The sequence below is a fragment of the Myotis yumanensis genome, unplaced genomic scaffold (genome assembly GCF_028538775.1).
Source record: "Myotis yumanensis isolate MYYU_CA2020_CCGP unplaced genomic scaffold, mMyoYum1.0.hap1 SCAF_6, whole genome shotgun sequence".
NCBI classification, from domain to species: Eukaryota; Metazoa; Chordata; class Mammalia; order Chiroptera; family Vespertilionidae; genus Myotis; species Myotis yumanensis.
In genome coordinates, this window is record NW_027223757.1 from 24,150,998 (window position 1) to 24,170,473 (window position 19,476).

The 19,476-nt window shown below is 37.1% G+C and overlaps 1 protein-coding gene across 8 annotated transcripts in view; it reads right to left on the reverse strand.

Moving 5' to 3' along the window:
* MAP7 (microtubule associated protein 7) overlaps positions 1 to 19,476 on the reverse strand; it is a 138,335-nt gene that overhangs the window by 20,883 nt on the left and 97,976 nt on the right. For 5 of the 8 annotated variants that reach the window (XM_070417756.1, XM_070417754.1, XM_070417753.1 and 2 more), the window contains exons 4-8: positions 17,632 to 17,795; positions 15,742 to 15,859; positions 11,923 to 12,033; positions 6,626 to 6,739; positions 1,851 to 2,002 (exon numbers count right to left, since the gene is read on the reverse strand). In XM_070417756.1, coding sequence (XP_070273857.1) covers positions 1,851 to 2,002; positions 6,626 to 6,739; positions 11,923 to 12,033; positions 15,742 to 15,859; positions 17,632 to 17,795 — 659 coding nt within the window. The remainder of the gene's footprint in view (positions 1 to 1,850; positions 2,003 to 6,625; positions 6,740 to 11,922; positions 12,034 to 15,741; positions 15,860 to 17,631; positions 17,796 to 19,476) is intronic. The other 3 variants (XM_070417755.1, XM_070417760.1, XM_070417758.1) reach the window with 3 other exon arrangements.

Consider the following 19,476-nt stretch of genomic DNA (forward strand, 5'->3'; position numbering starts at 1 on the left):
GAATTTCATCATCTGTACCTTGATAAGACAGTTATCAGAGAATGAAACTACATATACAAGTGTACACTACTCAGTCTTTTTTTAAAAAACTGAACCAATTTTTTCTTTCCTAAAACTGACCTCCTTCTAAATCATCAAATCATCTTAAAGCCATTTGGAAAACGGCTCAATACTTGATGTAATACCCTCCCAGGCAGATAGATGTTTTTATGCTTTCATTGATTTTGTGCCCAATCAATCACTTGTTTGGGCACCACACATATAAAGGTGCTCTTGATTCTTATCCTGATCTGAGTAAATAGCCAGTGGTCTGTACAATAATCTTTCTTGTTAACACTTTCCATAAGGCTAAAGTGGAACTCCTGCTCATATCAATGATCTGGACAACTCCCCAGCAAGACAATTGGAGTTAGGTTTAAATACAAATAACCTCTAAGAGAGACAAAACAAACAGACACTCAAGGCAGCACTGTCCAGTAGAATCTTGTGATGACAAAAATGTTCTAAATCTATGATGTCCAATATGGTAGCCACTGGCCACATTTGGCCATTTGAATTTGGTCTAAATTAATTAAAGTTAAATAAAGTTAAAAATTAAATTCAGTCTCACAAAACATATTTCAAGTGCTCAATTATAGCCATTTGAATTTAGATCTTAATGAAATCAAATTGAAAGGAAATTAAGAAAACAATTCCATTTATGATTGCATCAAAAAGAACAAAATACTTAGGAATAAATGTAACCAAGGAGGCGGAAGACCTATATACTGAAAACTAGAAGACACTGCTGTCAGAAATTAAGGAAGACACAAATAAATGAGACAACATCCTGTATTCATAGACTGGAAGACTTATTAATATCAAGGTATCACTTTTATGCAAAGTGATCTATAGGTTCAAAGCAATCCCTATCAAAACCCAATGTTATTTATTTTTTAGAAATAGAAAAATTCATCTTAACTTCTATGGAACCTCAAGGGACCCTGAATAGCCAAAACAATCTTGAAAGGAACAAAGTTGGAGATCTTACACTTCTAATTTCAAAACATATTACAAAGCTACAGTAATTAAAAGTGTGGTATACCCCAATAAACTAAAATTTAAAAATTTAGTGTGGTGCTGGCATCAAGAAAAATATATAGGCCAATGGAATAGACAGAGAGCCCAGAAATAAAGCCTTGTGACAATAATCAAAGGATCCTTGAAAAGGCTTCCAAGACCAATCAATGGGGAAAAGACGGTCTCTTAGCAACTGGTGCTTGTTAAAGTGGATATCCACATGCAAATGAATGTAGCTGCACCGTTCCCTTATACCATATACAAAAATTATATCAACCTAGATAAAAGACCTAAATGTAAGACTTAAACCTATAAAATTCCTAGAGGGAAACATAGGGGAAGCTCCATAATATTGGATTTGGTAATGGTTTGGGTATGACACCAAAGCACAAGTAGCAAAAGCAAAAATAGACAAATGGGACTACACCAAACTTAAAGTCCTGTGTAACGAAGGACACAATCAACAGGGTAAGAAGGCAACCTACAGAATGGGTAGTTCAGTCACTCAGACACGAGTGAACAAAGAAGAGTTTTTTTCACGTTCAAATTCAAATTTTTAGGGGGAGTAAAATCTCCAAGTGGAGAAGAAGTATAGGGACACTACCACTCAGCCAACCGGATTCAGGTCTGGTGGGACAGATGAGATTGTGCATGTCAGCATCTCCCAATATCACACCCACACTGCACCTGGGAGAACAGGGGGTGGTGTGTGTGTGTGTGTGTGTGTGTGTGTGTCCACTCTGCACAAGAAATAGCACAGATTTGCCTGGTCACCCCCAAAGGCTACTCACCGCTGTGCCGTGAATAGTCCTCCTTCGCGCAGAGCCATCGGGCGGTGTTACTAAGAATTTTGTTCGATCCATCGGATTTCTAGAGTGTGTAGCTTTGTAGGGCATGATGTTGATGGGGCTGCAAGATGCTGAACGAGGACAAATGGGGATAACTAGGGTGCAGGTGATTGTTTTACACACAAGAGTGCCAGAGGAGCAGTTGAAGGAAAGCCAAAAGCAGGTTCAGGAAAAGGAGCAAAGCGGAGATAGAGAAAAAAGCAGGGAGAAGATGTTATTACCTACAGGTATCCAGGCCCTCATACTCAACTCTCCTCACAGTCCTGTCAGTTTGTGGTGTTTCCAAGAGGAAGGCATGTCCAAATGAAAAATCTGGAATATATAATCTCTTTGGCTATTTAAATACTGATTAAAGAAATAGATGTAATCCAATAATTATGGAATGCAATGGCCTTATATTACTATAAACTCAAGGTTTGGTAAAATGCTACATTAATGAAAGGTAATTTTTATATAAGGCCTGCTTTATAATCACATTTTTCCTAATTAGCTTTAAGAGTGAACAAAAGGTGGAAAGACAGGAAGCAAGCAAGCAAGCAAGCGACTATTTCAGGAGTAAAGCTCAATAGGCAGTGGTTAAAAAACAAAAAAAGCAAATGAATTTTTAAAATGTTAAATGACCAAGTCTTACCAGGTGTTAAGAACTGTTTGAAGGAACTAATAATTTCTAGAAAAAATTCTGTGAATGTTTTATCTATTTAAAGGCAAATCAAATGCATGCTTGTGGATTTTCCCAGAATCCAAAGCATTGAAGGTTCATAACAAGCAGCAGCAGAATGTATGGGGAAACAGGATGTCATCATTTACAATGGTGAATAAAACACAAATATGTTAGAATTGCCAAAAATAAAGTTTAATCATGCATAGCTTTACAGTGGAGCATTTTTTTGAAAAATCACGAAGTTTCTGACCATTCACCTTCAAAGGAACACCGTCATTAATCAAGGGATTCTAAGCAATGATGGTTTAAAGACATTCATTCAGACAATAAATACTGCAGAGGTATCTAAAGTGTGGGTACTAAGGTTCCAAGGCTCATTTTCAGATCTCATCCAGAAATCTTGTTCTCCAGCAAAAAAAATAAGACAATTAAACATGACCACTGAGGAGAATTGTATGTAAGTGAACTGTTGTAAACATGGTTTTACCCAATTCTAGCCATGGTACAACTCTTTAAAGAGACCATTCATGCCAGCTGAATATACCAGTATTAATAAATTAAAAACTCAAAAGTTTACAAGACAAATTTGGGGTCATCTTAATTTCAGAGTTAGGGTTTAAAAGTATGTTTATTTTAGTTTAACCTATAGACAGAACGTGGATCAGACTGCACCTTTCACCAAATGCCTGGCAGGATCTCCCGGTTATCAATGGCCAAGGCAGTAAACAGACTGGAAATTGCATTCTCTTTTCCCATCATCTGAACACAGAGCTCTATTTCTTCCAGGTAAACAGAAACATTTTGCATTCCCTCAGCTCTCCTGAAAAGAATATGTGTGTCTTACTTGGGAGTTGACACAGAGCTTTGTTTCAGATCTTAATGGCAAAAGAAGATTTCTCTGTATTGTGAGGAAAGGACCTTCTCTCATTTGGTTTGCTGTGATCACAGGGGAAATAATTTGAAAATAACCTTTCTCAATGCCATGGCAAAGCATTTGCATTTCCCAGACAAGGGAAGAGTTCATTAATGTAAAACTCTTCCAAGCCAATCAAATATATTTAGAAAATAACATCCTGGCACAAGGCACTTCTGTAGGATTCATGACCAGGAGAGGCACACATTGCCTAGGGCATGACCAGAGGGCCACTAACCATGCTGGGGGATCAAGAAACTCTAGACTAGACAACAGCCTTGCTCTGAGGCCATAGGTCTGACACTGAAAAAGGAATAAAGCACAGAAATATGATTTCTTTTTCCTCTAGTGAAAAACAGTTATTTTGGGGGGTATTTATGGAGCAATTTTGAGACCATCCTGGATGTAAGCCAATCTCATCATGCCTCCAGTTTATTCTTTATTATGGTGCCGAGGTAACATTAATCAAAGGATGAAAATGTCTTAAACCTATCAGTGTAGTTTACACTAAAATCTTCAAATTTAATTGTTCAAGGGACATTGCATGGCTAAAATAAACACTATAAATTCCTTCTAAGGATATCACATTTCATGAGCTTCATTGTTGTTCTCAATAGCAACTACTGAAAAACCTGAAACTTTAAGTCAATTATTCTAATACTCTTGCTCTTCTGAAGAAATAGTAAGAGCAATCTATAGCTGTCTTCCCCACTCCCCTAGATTACTCTCCTTATCTCAAAGCCAATTTGTTACACGTGAAAATTCTTCTATAGAAAGTCTTCCACAATATCTATATTTCCTCAATCCTTGGTAGCAAGTGTGCCTTAATTTAAATCATTAAAGATTTTCTATATGAAAAGATGGGTGAAGAGAAAAGACAATGCAGTTCAAGTGGTTGGAGTGTGGCATGGAGAATAGAAAAATTACATAATAGAATAATAATAATATTAAATTTATTGAGGGCCTACTATGTGCAGGCACTATTCTAAGCATTTTACATGTATTAACTCTTTTAATCCTGAGCTCTAATAATCACAATTATTTTAAATGTATTTTTTAAAGTGGGCATTGAAAAGTCAACCCAAAGCAGTAGGTACAGATGAGACTCTGATTTTCACTTCTCAACTGCTCTCATGGCTTGTTCTGGAAGTTTGTAATCACTGAACATCTTAGGGGTGACTGTTTTGATCTGCTATTGTTACCCTGGCTCTGGATGTAGGTTATCCTCTTGCCAATGGCAATTGGATATAAGATGAACTCAAGGGGCAACACTAAAATTGGAAGACAAGAAAGAAAAATCAACGAGAGTAGATGGAAAAAGTGTTTTTGACAAGATATATGTAAGAGATGTTTACATATGTAATTTCATATGGAAAATTTTAGAAACCAACAGTTTTGGTTCATTAAACATAAGCTATACCGATGCAATAACAGGTAACAATGATCTAAGGAATGTATTAATGAAACAGGCAACTCAAAGAAAGGCTATGCATTGCTTCACACTAAGTAAATTAAAGAAATGAGTCAATCTGTGACAAGGAGAATGGAAAAGTTGCAAAGTAAAGAAGAACCAGTTAGGAAGTAAAAAGCACCTGTCTGAACATAACAATGAAGAAGGAAGGTGGGAAGATGGGTGGGTAGAATGGGTGGAAAATGAGGAAATGGTGTTGAAAAAGACTAGAGGAAGAGTGAAAGAATTGACAAAAGTTAGTGATGACAGAAATAGCAAACAATTTTCTAGCAGCGAGGCAGTCTTTTAGTATGAAAACATACAATATGGAGATTCATAAGCATGATAGCCATTAACTATTATTTAGATCCTATGAAAGAAAACTGAAAAAGCAGTGTTAGAGGTTCTTCAATTAGCTGGACCTAAAGAAAAACTTATATAAAAGTATGCCATTCACAGGCATAAAAAAAGAAAACTATCTTGAAATAAGCTATACTTTTTCCTCCAGAAAAATCTCAGATGTAACATGACAGCTGACAAGTTACTTTACAGAAAACACAGAACACTGTGGTCCAGCTAGTTGAATGCACAAGGTACACAGAGGATCACACGGGGTGCCAAGGACGGAGGGTAAGCTAGTTTAAGGTCCAGTCTACTGATTTCCTACGCGGCTCTGATAAATCACTTTCATTACTGGGTTCCACAGGCAGGTGGTGGGAATGCCTGAACGTGCTTTCTTGACTATCTCCCAGGGGTACTGTGAGAATTAGTGTTGATATTAGCTCGTTGGAAACCAGAAATGAAAGACATCATAAAACCAAGAATTAGTATTTGTAAGTGAAGAGGTTCGCAGAGGCAAAGAGTTTTTTAAAGGGAATTTTGTGAAGAGGCTATGCAATTTCTTAAGTGCCAACGATGAGGGCTAGTAGACTGGTTATATTAATATACCAGCTGTGCCCAAAGATAGCTGGGAATATCTAAATCAACTCACCATGTGATGTTGCCAAAAGCCTAATATGTATCTTCCAGCTAGATACATGGAATTAATTGGCCCATTCAGGCATGTTTTGCATTTCAAAAAAGTAAAGGAGTTATAATTAATTATAATAACCAGTACTTGGTGCATTTTACATACTATATTTTCGAAGTACGTAACAATTAAGAACACTATAATTAGCCTTCTCCACAAATCTTAAGAGTTTTGGAAGGGTACTCTTCCAAGATGACATATAAAAGACTGGCACAAGGAGGGTAAGTAGCCAACCTACAGCCACATTATGAAACTGTATGCTTAAATCGGCTCATGCTCTGATTTTATCCCCAAGTCCACATGTTAGTATATTAAATTATTTCTGCCTCTGATCATTGGCTTAGATGCAAGGGCAGAAGGAAAGTTAGGGAAGGGACAGTTCTTTCTGGGAATGTTCTGAACGGACAGAAGTATCTCATCACAGGGAGGGGACCTATGTCTGCCTGACATCTGGTGTCCAGATAAGATGCTAAGATGGATGCGAAGAGGAAACAATGCCAGGGGCATGAAACCAACACCAATAGACACATTTCCAAAGCGATTCCACCCGGAGGAGAGAGAAGCACACATTGGGAAAAACGAAGATGTGATCAGATGGAGGCTCAGATATGCTTCAAAAGGAGGACTTGACGGCCCCAGGAAAGGTGCACCGTGACAGTTTTACCTGCATCTCCAGACAAGGCAGCTGTGCTTTTACTCCTGGCCAGGAACGAGTGCGTGGGCGTCAGCAGTCTGTTAACAACGCTGCTCTCCCATGGGCTGAGCTGCAGGCGGCGAGCTAAACGTCACCACATAAGCAAGATGTTAGAAGCATTCCTTCCAGGGGCAGGAGGGTGCAGAGCATCACACCTATCGCTTCCACATGCCGGCCTTCGAGAGAGACGGGCTCTCTGGTGAGGACAGTGGGTGAAGAGTCCGGGCAACAGGAACCCTCCCCATAGGAGCCGTTATTCTATGGCATTGCCATTCTGCAAAGGTTCATTTTGTGGCAGGCTCTATATTAGTTTTATGGGTGCAGTTTTCGCTAACCACCCTCCTATAGCAGTCAACAGATAACACAACAGAAACGTTATTTCCACGACAGGTTTGGCATGTGTCACCGACTCCAGTCATACCTATCTGCCATCTGCCCTTATCAGGATGGGCAGTGGACTGCTGGCACACCTCAGCCAAAGGAATTCCTAAGTACCCTGAATAATCAGCGCCACCAGCGGCCGTGCCAGCTTAATGCAAGACTGGATTTATAAGTAAATAAAGATAGAAAGGTCTCCATTACATGTTGATAGATCTCCATGAATTGTGACTCGGGTAATTGAGGGGAAATTAAAGATAATAAAACGGAAGAGGACTCATGCACAGTTCTGTATAGAATTTCCTTTTGACTTTTCCATTCAGCAAAGTCGGGTCCTTTCAGGTCCCTGTTTGACAGCAACATAAAATTTTGGGGGAGCGTAAGCGTAAAGTTGAAGCAAGATAAAATTAAACAGAAAAGCCAAAATCCAATATAAACATAAATTTGGAGATTGCTAGTTGGTGTGAAGAATCTGGAAGGTCAATTTAAAATAATGTAATGAAGTATGGTCCCAAATTATATTGGGGCTTGGCAAGCCCACTGTTAGGAAATGCATGCCAATCACAAATTACTTTGCTTACATTAGCTTCCATTGATGGCCTATGAAAATACAGAGGCTACTTTCTAAAATTCCAGGAAAGAAGTCTACAAAAATCACTCAAGCGATAATATATCTTTATTTTAGAACACATTTCCAAGTGACTTATAAAAGACTTTAAAACTGTCTAAACCTGGCAAGGCCATTCTGTTCCTCACGGCAAACAGCAGGTACAAGTAAGTCTCTTTGCCTCTGGAGGAGTCGTTATTATAACAATCTTTTATATGACATGTTTGAAATGAATGGCATTTATATTCTAGGAAAGTAGTTTTAGTTATTAGAAGCCATCCAGTGTTACATGTGTTACAGAAAAATATTTGCTTCTATCTCGAAGTGGTACCAACTTCCAATAAGAACCTTAATTATCTGACTTAAAAAAAGAAAGACTATTGTGATCAAGGCTCTGGTGAATTTAATAATCAGTGAATTGTTTATTAGATTTTTCTGGTTATTTGGAGAGCCTTCACGGTTAAATGAAATCTTATCTAACAGCAAGACATTAACAAAAAGATCTGTTACAAAAACCAATGTAATAGGTACAGAGGTAGTATAATGTACATTGAGAAACGTGCTAATTACAAATTGTAGTATGGTAGTGTATGTACGCTTTGTGTATCAACAACAAAAATATTGTAATCTAGAATTACAATACATCCACAGAAGATCAATGGGGAAAAAGATTAGGATTAAATTAAAATCTTCACCAGAACTCTATTTTTAGTAGATGAGAAAGGGAAGAAGAGATAAATGCTTCCTTTTTTAGATAAAATAGAACTGCCGAGATGGTTTATCATTGAAAAGACATGTCCTTCTACCCTACCCATTCATTAAGTTCAATTACTTTATTTCTGTGCATCTTTAAGGCATCAACCAAAATTTGCCTCAAATGAAGATTAAAAACTCTTTGACTTGTATTTAAAGCACATCCAAAGAGATTAAAGCTCTGACCTATGAATGAATGATTTGCTAAGAGACACATGTTTCCTCTTCTACCACCTTCACAGCTATGCCCTGAGCAAAAGAGAGACAGATCTCTTCCATAAGGTAACTTTTTAGTAAAGGTATGGACAGGAGAGTGAGTTTATGTTTTTTGTTTTATTTTTTCACTTAGAGGGACCTGATTTTAAGGTGATAAACTCTGGAATGAAGAGATATTAATTCTCCTGAAATAAAGTATCGATCCTGTTTAAGCACTTAAAAATGAGATTCTGACAATCCCTATAATAGACCACCTGGACCAGGGAGGCAAACAAATATGCTAGATATTTGCACCTGCATATTCCCCATGAGCAGAAAACCACTATTCGGTTTCAGATGATGGAGAAACCAGGCAAGTGTTGCCAGGTCCTGATTTTTCATTAAAAATAGAAAACCTAAATGATATATTCCATTTTAAAAATGATGCCAATTAATTCAAATGAAAAAAAGAACAAATCCTTTGCTCAGGTCAAGCAGAACATGCCTGTGGGCAGAATTCAGTTTGAGGTCTACCACACCATGTCCTCTGTCCTAGACTCTAGGAAAAAAAATGTATGGACTAATTTTAAGCAAAGAGTAGGTGACTTCATTCTTACTTTTAAAAAAACTCTCCTTACTATTTGCCCTTGAGAAAAAAGCTGGCTAAGCAGGTAACTTAAGTTAATAAGAAATACACATTTTTAATGTAAAAATTTCCAGTGGCAATATTTACTCTATTGCAGCAATTATAGAAATCTTTGGTAGTCAGGGGTTTCCTTTTAACTCGGGTCATTTTATCAGTCTATGATGCTATATTCAGGTGTGATAATCAAAATATTTAAAAACTGGTAGGTCATGGATGCCACTCACTAGCTCTGGAGGACCTGGGGAAGCACAGCTTGGGGAAGTGAATACTTACCAACTGGCATGAAAATATTTGAGTACTTTTAATAACCAGTACAGCATTCCAGCTGAATATCAACCTTGAGAATATCAGAGCCTCAGTTTAATACCAGCTCCCAGGCTTGTGCTGTGAGGTTGAGAAAGCTCAAACCACCCCTAGTAATGGTATATAGATATAACCTCTAACAGATTAGTCTGTAAAAACCTCTACTTCAGTAATTTAATAAAAATGCTTTTAAATTTGATGATAAAGCATAACCAACTTTTAAAAGTAGCATAAAATAAGCTAAGTAAATTACTTAAGTTTTTAAATTAGGAAGTTCAAATTCAGAATTTCTATTCTTTTTAAAAGACCCAGATTTTTCACTGTCCTCTTGAGGGTTTTGCTTAACTTAAAAAAACTGCTTCCTGGACCTAAAGGAACCCCTGGATGACCCAAATCTTCCTTTAGAGCCAACCTTATCTGTTAGATCCAGAAACTTTTTGATAAATGGGAAAAAAACAGAACTCCCCAATTTAGTGTCTCCCTCCTATCCTATTGGTCAGCTTAGTATTCAGTTTTATAAGCCTGTACCATGATTCAAGGGGCAGTTTCCTGGCCCTAGCTATGACTTGTTTATTAAACTTCCCTTGACCCTTAACCTTTCCCAAAGGAAGAATGCACAGTCAGGATTGATCTTAGGAAGGGCATCCATGAAGGTTAAACCTGAAGATGCAGTGTAGTAACATGGGTTAGGGAGCTGGTGATCACTATTCTAGTCCCTCTTCTCTAACAGTCGGCCTCTAGGGTACTGGTTTGGGCCCTGCACCTCTTCGGGACTCTTACCCTAACTAGAGTAGAGGAGTCATCCAACAAATTCCCCCAAGTTCTAAGATCCTTTTTCTTAAGAATATCCAATCAGATATTATCACGCAGAACCTATAAAACATCTTATTTCTAGTTGACTCAGCATTGTCCTTCCGAGGAAGTGTGGACAGGATGTTGTCTGGCTTACTGCCCACCTCCCACTCTCAACCTTACCCCAATTTAGATGTGTACTGTAGGAAGCAGTATGCAAGGTTTAACTTAAAAGTAGTGTAAAATCCCAACTGTAGCTTGTCTGATATCCAGGTTCCCCAAAAGTATGAAATTAGAGTAAGTGATCAGCTCCAAAGAAAAGAAGAATAAACAACTGTAAGAATAGCATTCACATGCTATATTTTAGGTTATATTAGGGGGACTGAGTTTGAAAAGAAAGGCTATTTATGAAAGGAATTTTAATTCATAATACTTTATAAAAGGCTTCTAATTTGACTACATATCTAATACTGATTTAGGCAAATTAGGTTAAAGAGGAAAAAAAGGAATGGTTTAAGTTAAAAGGCAAGAACAGGAAGTTGTTCAAACATTTACTGTATTAAGAGATTAGTTATAAAACAACATCAGCACATAGAATATTGTACATTATGACACCATAATTTTTATACAATATAAAATACACAAATACACATTCACACATACAGAACATGCACACATTACATTCTTTTTCAATACTACTAGTATAAACACTGAGCCTTTCCCCATCAGTTTCTTAATAAAGCACTTAAAGTAACCACAACTTGTTACTTTTAAAGAATATGTATTTTTATATTGCACAATAATTTTTTTGTTTTGTTTTTTAATTTAAAATCATTTTAATTATGTAAAACAAGTAGCTTATCTTAAAAGCTTGGTTTTTCCTACCATGATATATAAAATATGTAAAATAAAACTTTCATTTAATAAATAACATTCATGTACTGTAAATCCATAAGATGAATAAAACTCAAAATTAAAATAAAATGTTAGTTGGAGGACTATGATTATTAAAATTTTTAGGAGGCTTCACTGATGATATTCTTGAAGTTAGGCCAAATCCCTTAAGAGTAAATGAATGGAAACCAAAAAACCAGTCACACACATACAAGAAATGCGGCAAGAAAGGTTTGGTTAAATGAGAAGTTAGCAAAATGAAATCTACTAACATGAATCAATTAAGTTTTTTTTTTTTTTTAAGAAAATTAAAGACTGGAATTTCCAAAGTACAGATGAAAAGTCAAAGACAGTATGATTGAAGTAAAATAAATGTTCATAACAAAGATTAGTTGCATGTTAGTGGATAAGTGGGTGATTTCTGGAGCTGTAAACTCAGTTACTAAAGAGTTGAGAGAAGCACCGCTTTCATCACTGCTAAATGCAATCATTCAGCCAAGTTCTAAAATGAGAAATGTTCTTGTCGCAAGGAAAATGCTGCTCAGCCGTTTATTGCTTTTTTATTCTGAAGTTTTTTTCTTCCTATTTAAGAAACGTAGGGAAAGCAACTTCAGATGCTTATTTTTATCTGTAAACATCCAGAAAAAAAAGCATTAAGTAAATAACAGACCACTTTTTTTGTTTTCCTTTTGACTGTACCTCTATCTGGAGAATTTAGTAAAGTTGCAGATGAAGAGGAGAGCCGCTTGCTAATGACGGGATCAACATGTTTCGAAAGATTCATGGTGGAAACTGACCGCCTGTCTGGATCTAAAACAAATGGAGATAATGCTAATTGACAGCCAGCATGCAGGATCGCAATTTCCTAGTTCGCTGATGGAAGGGAAAACTAGGACTGGATGCTTTCAGCTCTATCCCTAGATCTTTCGTGATAGCACAGTTTTCCAAGTGGACATTTGCAAGGTAACTTAAAGGGTAGAAATAAAATTCATTTTTCTTATGGGATAAAATAAATATTCAGCTCACCAGTTTGTCAGCCAGGGAAATTCAAGCATAATGTTATAATATGAGGAATGAAAGCCAGTGGAGGGCAACTAAAACAATGGAGGCAGACTGTGAAGCAAAGAGAGGGCCATACATGTGACAGCCTTTATAATTTCTCGAAGCAGGAACAATGGGGTAGACACTGTGCTGGTAAAATAGAAAGTAAACACTAGAAGACAAAGAACACCAGGTTCTGCGTATCTGCTGATAGCTTGGCTCCCAGGGTCGTTTGCAACCAGGGCATGAAAGTTCATTATAGGAAAACACATTAACAAGAAAGAAGAGGAAACACTATAGCATTTCTATTTAAAAAGTCTACTAATAGCCATGTCTCTAAGCCTAGAATATAGAGTTTAATATGGTTTGCAAAGGTAGAAACAGCCCACAAACTTGCCTGACAAAACAGATGGTCATAAAAAGAAAATCAGAATTCCTTCCTTTAAGTATATTAACAATATTGTTCATCCTGCCGTCGAGTAATTTTAGAGCAATTCTTAAAGTTCAAGTCAGAAGAGAAATAGCAGTCATTTAAAAGGCAAAAATCAACTCTATTAGTTTGCTGTCTGTATAGTGCAGGGTTGGGCAAACTTTTTGACTCAAGGGTCACAATGGGTTCTTAAACTGGACCGGAGGGCTGGAACAAAAGCATGGATGGAGTGTTTGTGTGAACTAATATAAATTCAAAGTAAACATCATTACATAAAAGGGTACGGTCTTTTTTTTTTTTTAGTTTTATTCATTTCAAATGGGCCGGATCCGGCCCGCGGGCCGTAGTTTGCCCACAGCTGGTATAGTGGAACCAAGTTGTAACAATACTTGGTAGCATAAATCATATTCCCTGAATAAAATTGTGTACATTAAAAGTTTAAAAAATCTCATTATATTTATTTAGGAGGCAGGTAGATGTTCTATAATAGCCAAAGGTAATGGGGTTTTTGCCATATTTTGTTTTATTTTTCTATTGTTCACATCTTCTGAAACCAAAACAAACCAAAATATTCCTTGTGGGAGAAAGGCTTTCAAAACCTAGTTGCTATTGGTCTAACTAACCTTGTAGTACAAATTTTACAGTAAACTTTTCCCCACAGAATAACCATTTTTGGCCATTAGTTACAGCAAGTCTTCCACCAGCATCAGACATTTCTATCTCCTACTGGGGCTCATTTTATGGTTGAAGCATTTACTTATTAAAAAAATCCAAACATAATTTCTGTGTCTCAGATTTATTTATACTTAACTGATGGGCCCTTCGGGTGTTCCTAACATAAAGATTCAGGATAAAATGTCAAAGGGAACACCTTAATTATGAGGTTCAAGCGCACAAGGAAGGATAATGAAAGATATTTCCAATGATTTTATAGCAATACGTTTTCTGATATTGCTTTATATGTTAAACTCTAATTAGAGGAAAATTGTGTCTACACGTAGGCCTATCCTGCATGGTTAAAATTATGGGGGTATAATATGTATTTATTTCATTATTTTATACATAATAAGATAAGTTTTAATAATTCCTTTTTCTCATTGAACCAAACACAAATTCACGAAAGGATTTTTGACGAACTGGCTTAAACAGTACAAAGTTTACAAGCCAGTGCTAGTTGATGTGTGAGCAGTCCGACAACACACTGATTTAATCTGATTAAATTTAATTTCTAGGACCTGTTTGTTGGTCATGAACACTGAATGAGTACCACCAGGAGTCAGGCATTGCTGTGTAGTAAGGGGTATTCAAAATGAGGGAGGTCTGATTGTTGCTCTCGAGGTCACAGCAGATCATTTTGACCTTTGAGAATTTTGGTATATTCCCATTATTTCCAAACTTCTCTCGTCTATGTAGCAGCAATGTTCTCTCATCCACAGCCCTTATAAAAACGAATTTTATCCAACAGTTTACATTCTCTTGCTCTGAGTGACAGCACTAACGGTCATTTATTGAACTCTGAGTGCGAGGGAACTTTATTTCCCTTCAAAGAAATCTGTAACAGAGTATACTTCTGCCTACACATGAAAAACAAAGCCAAGTAAAAGAAAAAACAGTAAGGCTATAAAAATATGTACCACGACAGCTTTTCTACATGGAACACGTGTGTAAAACTATCCCTAGAGTGAAACATCACCCGTAAGTGATCCTAATGATCAGATTTGATAGGTGCCCCACCAAAAAAGAGCCAAGAACACTGCTTTCAATTGTGATTTACTCTGACAGGAAAGTAAATTGTGGTAATATGATTTTAGACTTTTTTTTTTAACATGAAGGGGTTATAGAAAATACACTGATTGTTAGGAATGAAATAGAATAGAGCAAACAAACAAAAATCCATTAACATTTACTAGTAGACTTCAACTACAAGTGGCTGCACAAGGATGGAATGGGGGTGGGGAGGGGAAACCAAACTGGATGTGCTTTGATCCCAGGTAATTTATTTGCTAAAAAAAAAGTTTTTTTTTAAGTTTTATCTTAAAATGATCATTTAAGGAGAAAGTAAACATATGACATGTAATTATTTCAACACCTTCAAGTCACCTGAGTTATATTATCACACTTAAGAAACACTGTGCTATATGCCAGATCCAGGTCTATGCAATGGGATATTAAGCAAGCATTATGACTACGGTGGTGATGGTCCAGCTATTGATGAACTTTGGCCCTAGGTCTGAGGTGCCAGCTACAGGTCAGGCAATCAGCAATCACAGGGAGGTCTGTACCAGACTTTCTAGTACCACCCAAAGTTGTGAAGTGGTGGTCCAGGCCTGCTAAATTGAGAAAGGTGAATGATGATTCAACAAAACCACCTGGGGACAGCATGTAAGACAATGACCTTTCAAAGTAAATTAAAAAAAGAGGCTATTAGACTCACACAAATGAAAAAGAACTGACACACTATATAAAATTCAAGGTGTATTGAATTTACAGTACAAAAATAAGGCCTTTCACTAATTCCAAATTTCAGTATTCTCATGTCTACTTAAGAACAAGGGAATAGCAAAGGCATCTACTATTTGTAGCCTCAAAACCTGCACTTTCTCTTACAAAGCTAGCGTTGCATACACTTTAGGGTCAGAATACATAAGCTCATAGTATTGATTTTAATTAGTCAATAAGCCTATGATTCTTCTAGAGTAAAAGATACAACTGGTGAACCAATTTCATAATCCTGAAACCCTATGTAATTTAATTAGACTAATGTAGAGTTGAAACTAGCATGTTTATTTAGAAGCATTGCATAGATTTCTCTCTCCTCAAGGACCTTGTAATAAATGAGAAAAGCAGTCTATGTTAAGGGGGACAATCTTATCTTCTTACCTCCATCACCCTCTTATCCTCAAACAGAAGCATCATTTAATTGTAGTGTCATTGTTTCAGCATGATTTTTGTTTTGCAAACACAGACTTAGGAAAAAGAAGCAACTGCACTTTTACTGCTCAGGAAAAACCAAAAAGGGACTGTGAAAGTGGTCCCCGCCTGTTTACCTGTGCTGTGGATGCTGTGGCTGGCATGGAGAGGGCCTCCCCATGACCATCGGTTATGCTTCTGTTTTGGTTTCTGGCTCCTTTCCATCGTACGTCGTACAACAGCTTCATGGCGCTCCTTAAATGGAATAGGGCAGCTGATGATTGGATTCAACCTAGTTATTTGAGACTTCTTTAAAATTTTTTATAAAAATTGATTTGAGAGAAAAAGAGAATGAGAGAGAGAGAGAGAAACATCGATCTATTGCCCCAACTACTGATGCATTCATTGGTTGCTTCTTGTATGTGCCCTGACCTCTTATCAAACCCGAAACCTTAACATATAGGGACAATGCTCTAACCCAGTGGTCGGCAAACTGCAGCTCGCAAGCCACATGCGGCTCTTTGGCCCCTTGAGTGTGGCTCTTCCACAAAATACTGACTTCTGCGCATGGGCCACGAAGTTTCAATCGCACTGTACTTGCGCACCCGCATGTGGTATTTTGTGGAAGAGCCACACTCAAGGGGCCAAAGAGCTGCATGTGGCTCACGAGCCGCAGTTTGCCGACCACTGCTCTAACCAATTGAGCTACTTAGCCAGAGCAAGGCTTCTTTAACTGAAGACAGAGTAGAGTGAGAGGGAGTACTCCTAATCTATTTCTTAACATTTAGGAAATAGATTTTTAAAAAATGTGTTTATTGATCTTTTTTTAAAAAAAATGTTTTTGTTGATTTGAGAGAGAGAGAGAAAAAGAAAGAAAAGTGGGGGGAGAGAGAGAAGAAGAGAGAGAGAGAGAGAAATATTGATTGGTTGCCTCCTGCATACACCTGACCAGGAATTGAACCTGAAACCTGAGTATATGCCCTGGCCGAGGAGCCAAATGGTAACCTTTAGATGCATGGGGATGACATTCAACCAACTGAGCCACACTGGCCAGGGTTATACATTATCTTAAAGTGAGAATATTATTAACCTGGGATGGTTATTGAAATCATTAGGAGCCAGTTGAAAAAGCCCATTGCATATAGTAGGTACCTAACAAATGATCTTTATTATTACTACTGGGAATATGATGTTTTCATGGTAGTGCAGCTCTTACCTTACACAGATATTAAACACATGTGGTACCATACCTAAAAAATGGAATTTAGAATCTGACTCCACAACTTACTGAATTGTATAACCTTGTATTTTACCCATTCTAATTCTATATTTCCATTTTTGCCAAATTCAAGGGTTGAATAGGGATAAATGAGACAATCTAATATGTGGAAAGAGTTTGTTGATGGTAAAGCCCTATAGAAATCCAATGACTTGGCCTGACTGGTTTGGCTTAGTGGGTAGAGCGTCGGCCTGTGAACTGAAGGGTCTCGGGTTTGATTCTGGTCAAGGGCACATACTTGATCCCCTGAAGGGTTGCAGGCTTGATCCCCGGCACCAGTCAGCGCGCATGTGGGAGGCAACCAATCGATGTGGCGCTCTCACATTGATGTTTCTCTCTCCCTGTTTCTTCCCCTCCCTTCTACTCTCTCTGAAAATCAATGGAGAAAATATCCTCAGGTAAGAATGAACAACAACAACAAAAACCCCACAAACAAAAAAAGAAATCCAATGACTTGGAGTGGTCTTGATATTTCAGTATAGGTTAACTGAACATAATGAAGTTATAGGTCTAGAGCAGAGAAAATGGGCTTATAAAGTTTCTGTGGTAATAGGAACAAGCACACTATTCTCTACAAGACTTCCACACCCCAACCTCCTTCCACACTGTGTCTGTCTGTCCAGCTGCTTACTCTGAGACAATTTTGCCACACGTCTCAGCACCTTAATGGGAAGTTCCATAGCAAGTCCGCTGCATTTCTGTAATAGATGCACCTCCCACCCATTTCCCAGAGAGAGCGGCTCCTTACTTTGTCCTCCTCTAGTCTCTGCCTTCGCTTTTCCTCCACAGCAGCCCTCCTCCGCTCTTCCTTCAGCCTCTGCTCTTCCAACTTCTTCTTCCTCTCTTCCAGGTGCTTTTCGTAGTGCTGCCTGGCTCGCTCTTCTTTCTCTAACCAGAGTATTTCTCTCGCAGCTAGGAAGGAAGACAAGGTGAATCAAACACAGGCCGCTTCAAAACTTGAACAGTTAGGGCTGTGTAAGTGGCGTGCACTTAACACATATGGGTTCTTCGGTTTTGTAGTAACCAAGCGGGCCTGTGCTTTCTCCAAATTTTCAGGAAAAAGTACTGTGGTTTATTTTTAGCATTATTTCATATGCTAACAATGAGGTTGAAGAAGATGAATGGAATTCTGCTCTTTGAGAATCCCTACAGTCTTCTAGTTTGATATACAAGGAGTCCCTAAAATCTATATGCACTTTGAATAATTATTAATTCCCATAGATTAAACCTGAAAAGAAAAAAACACCAATTGAGCTATCAGCTGATAAAGTATGTATATACATTTTTGGGAGACAACCTGTATTATTACTATAGAATAATATATATATCACATGCTCTGCTCTCAATTCTGCTAGTGATAAGATGCCCTAAAAACCAATAGTACTATCTGTCTTTCTCTTTTTAAAAAATGAGATATTCTTCAGATTGAAAATGTGACTACATTTGTTTCAACATAGCACTGGTTCTCTAACAGAATTAAAAGGACTTGGGAGAAAATCCCAAAGATTGATAGTTAAAAAAAAAAAAGATTGATAGTTAATAAAAGGTTTATTAAATGCCTCACAGACATATCATACTGAGTCAGATAAGCAATGTGAGGGACCAAATCATCAACTGATCTTGTGTCTGAAGGGCTCATAACCTAGTTAGATAAGAAAACATCATGAAATGAATAGAAAGACAGAATTCAAAAAAATAGTGTTCAGTGACAAAATGCTTCTTTTCTTCCTTACATATACATGTTCCTTCCTCCTGTTAGGGGAAAATATACAAAACTAATTTTTTAATAAGATGCTTTCTTGAACCATGGTAACTAAACACATCTTTAATATGAGTTACTAACATTGTAGGCAAAAGTATCCAAACAAAATTTAAAGCATAAACCCTGAAACCTGTGGATATGCAACATAATACATCTATTTCTTAACACTTAGCTTGCCAACTACATAGTCTTTGACTTTTATATCCTGTTTGAGGAAAATTTCAGATTCTTTGGGGACATTTATAAATGTAATATATTTCTTTTCTGTAAGAAATCCAAAAGCCAACAAGATAAAATAAGAGATAAACATTTTTATGAAATATTAAATATCTTTAAAAAATGGTAAGGTAAAATAAGAGTTAATCAATTCACATTAATTTTCCTTAAATAATGTTTTTCATCAGACTACTTTCTTGCTCATGAATATTTATTTTACTATTTGCTCATTAAATGTCAAGTCCCCTGATTTCTCAAGTCCTACCTACACTTGGCCTTAATATTGTTATTTGGCCTTACTCTGCAATGCTCTCCATAGTAGCCTTTTCATTCTTAAAGTAGACCTGTCTCCTTACTACACCTTTCAAACAAACCATGTTTCTCCCATATCTTAGCTGCTGTTGTTGTAAGTTACTTAACCTTTCTATGCCTCACTACTGTTAGGATAAATTGTGGATAAATACAGGCCCTTCCTCATAGATTTACTATGAGGATTAAAAGAATAATTTCACTTAACACAGAGTAGTTCTCTGCACTTAGTAAACTTTCAAGAAATATTAGTTATGACTGTCATCTTTGTCATTATCATCATCATGATTTCAATCCAGAAAATTA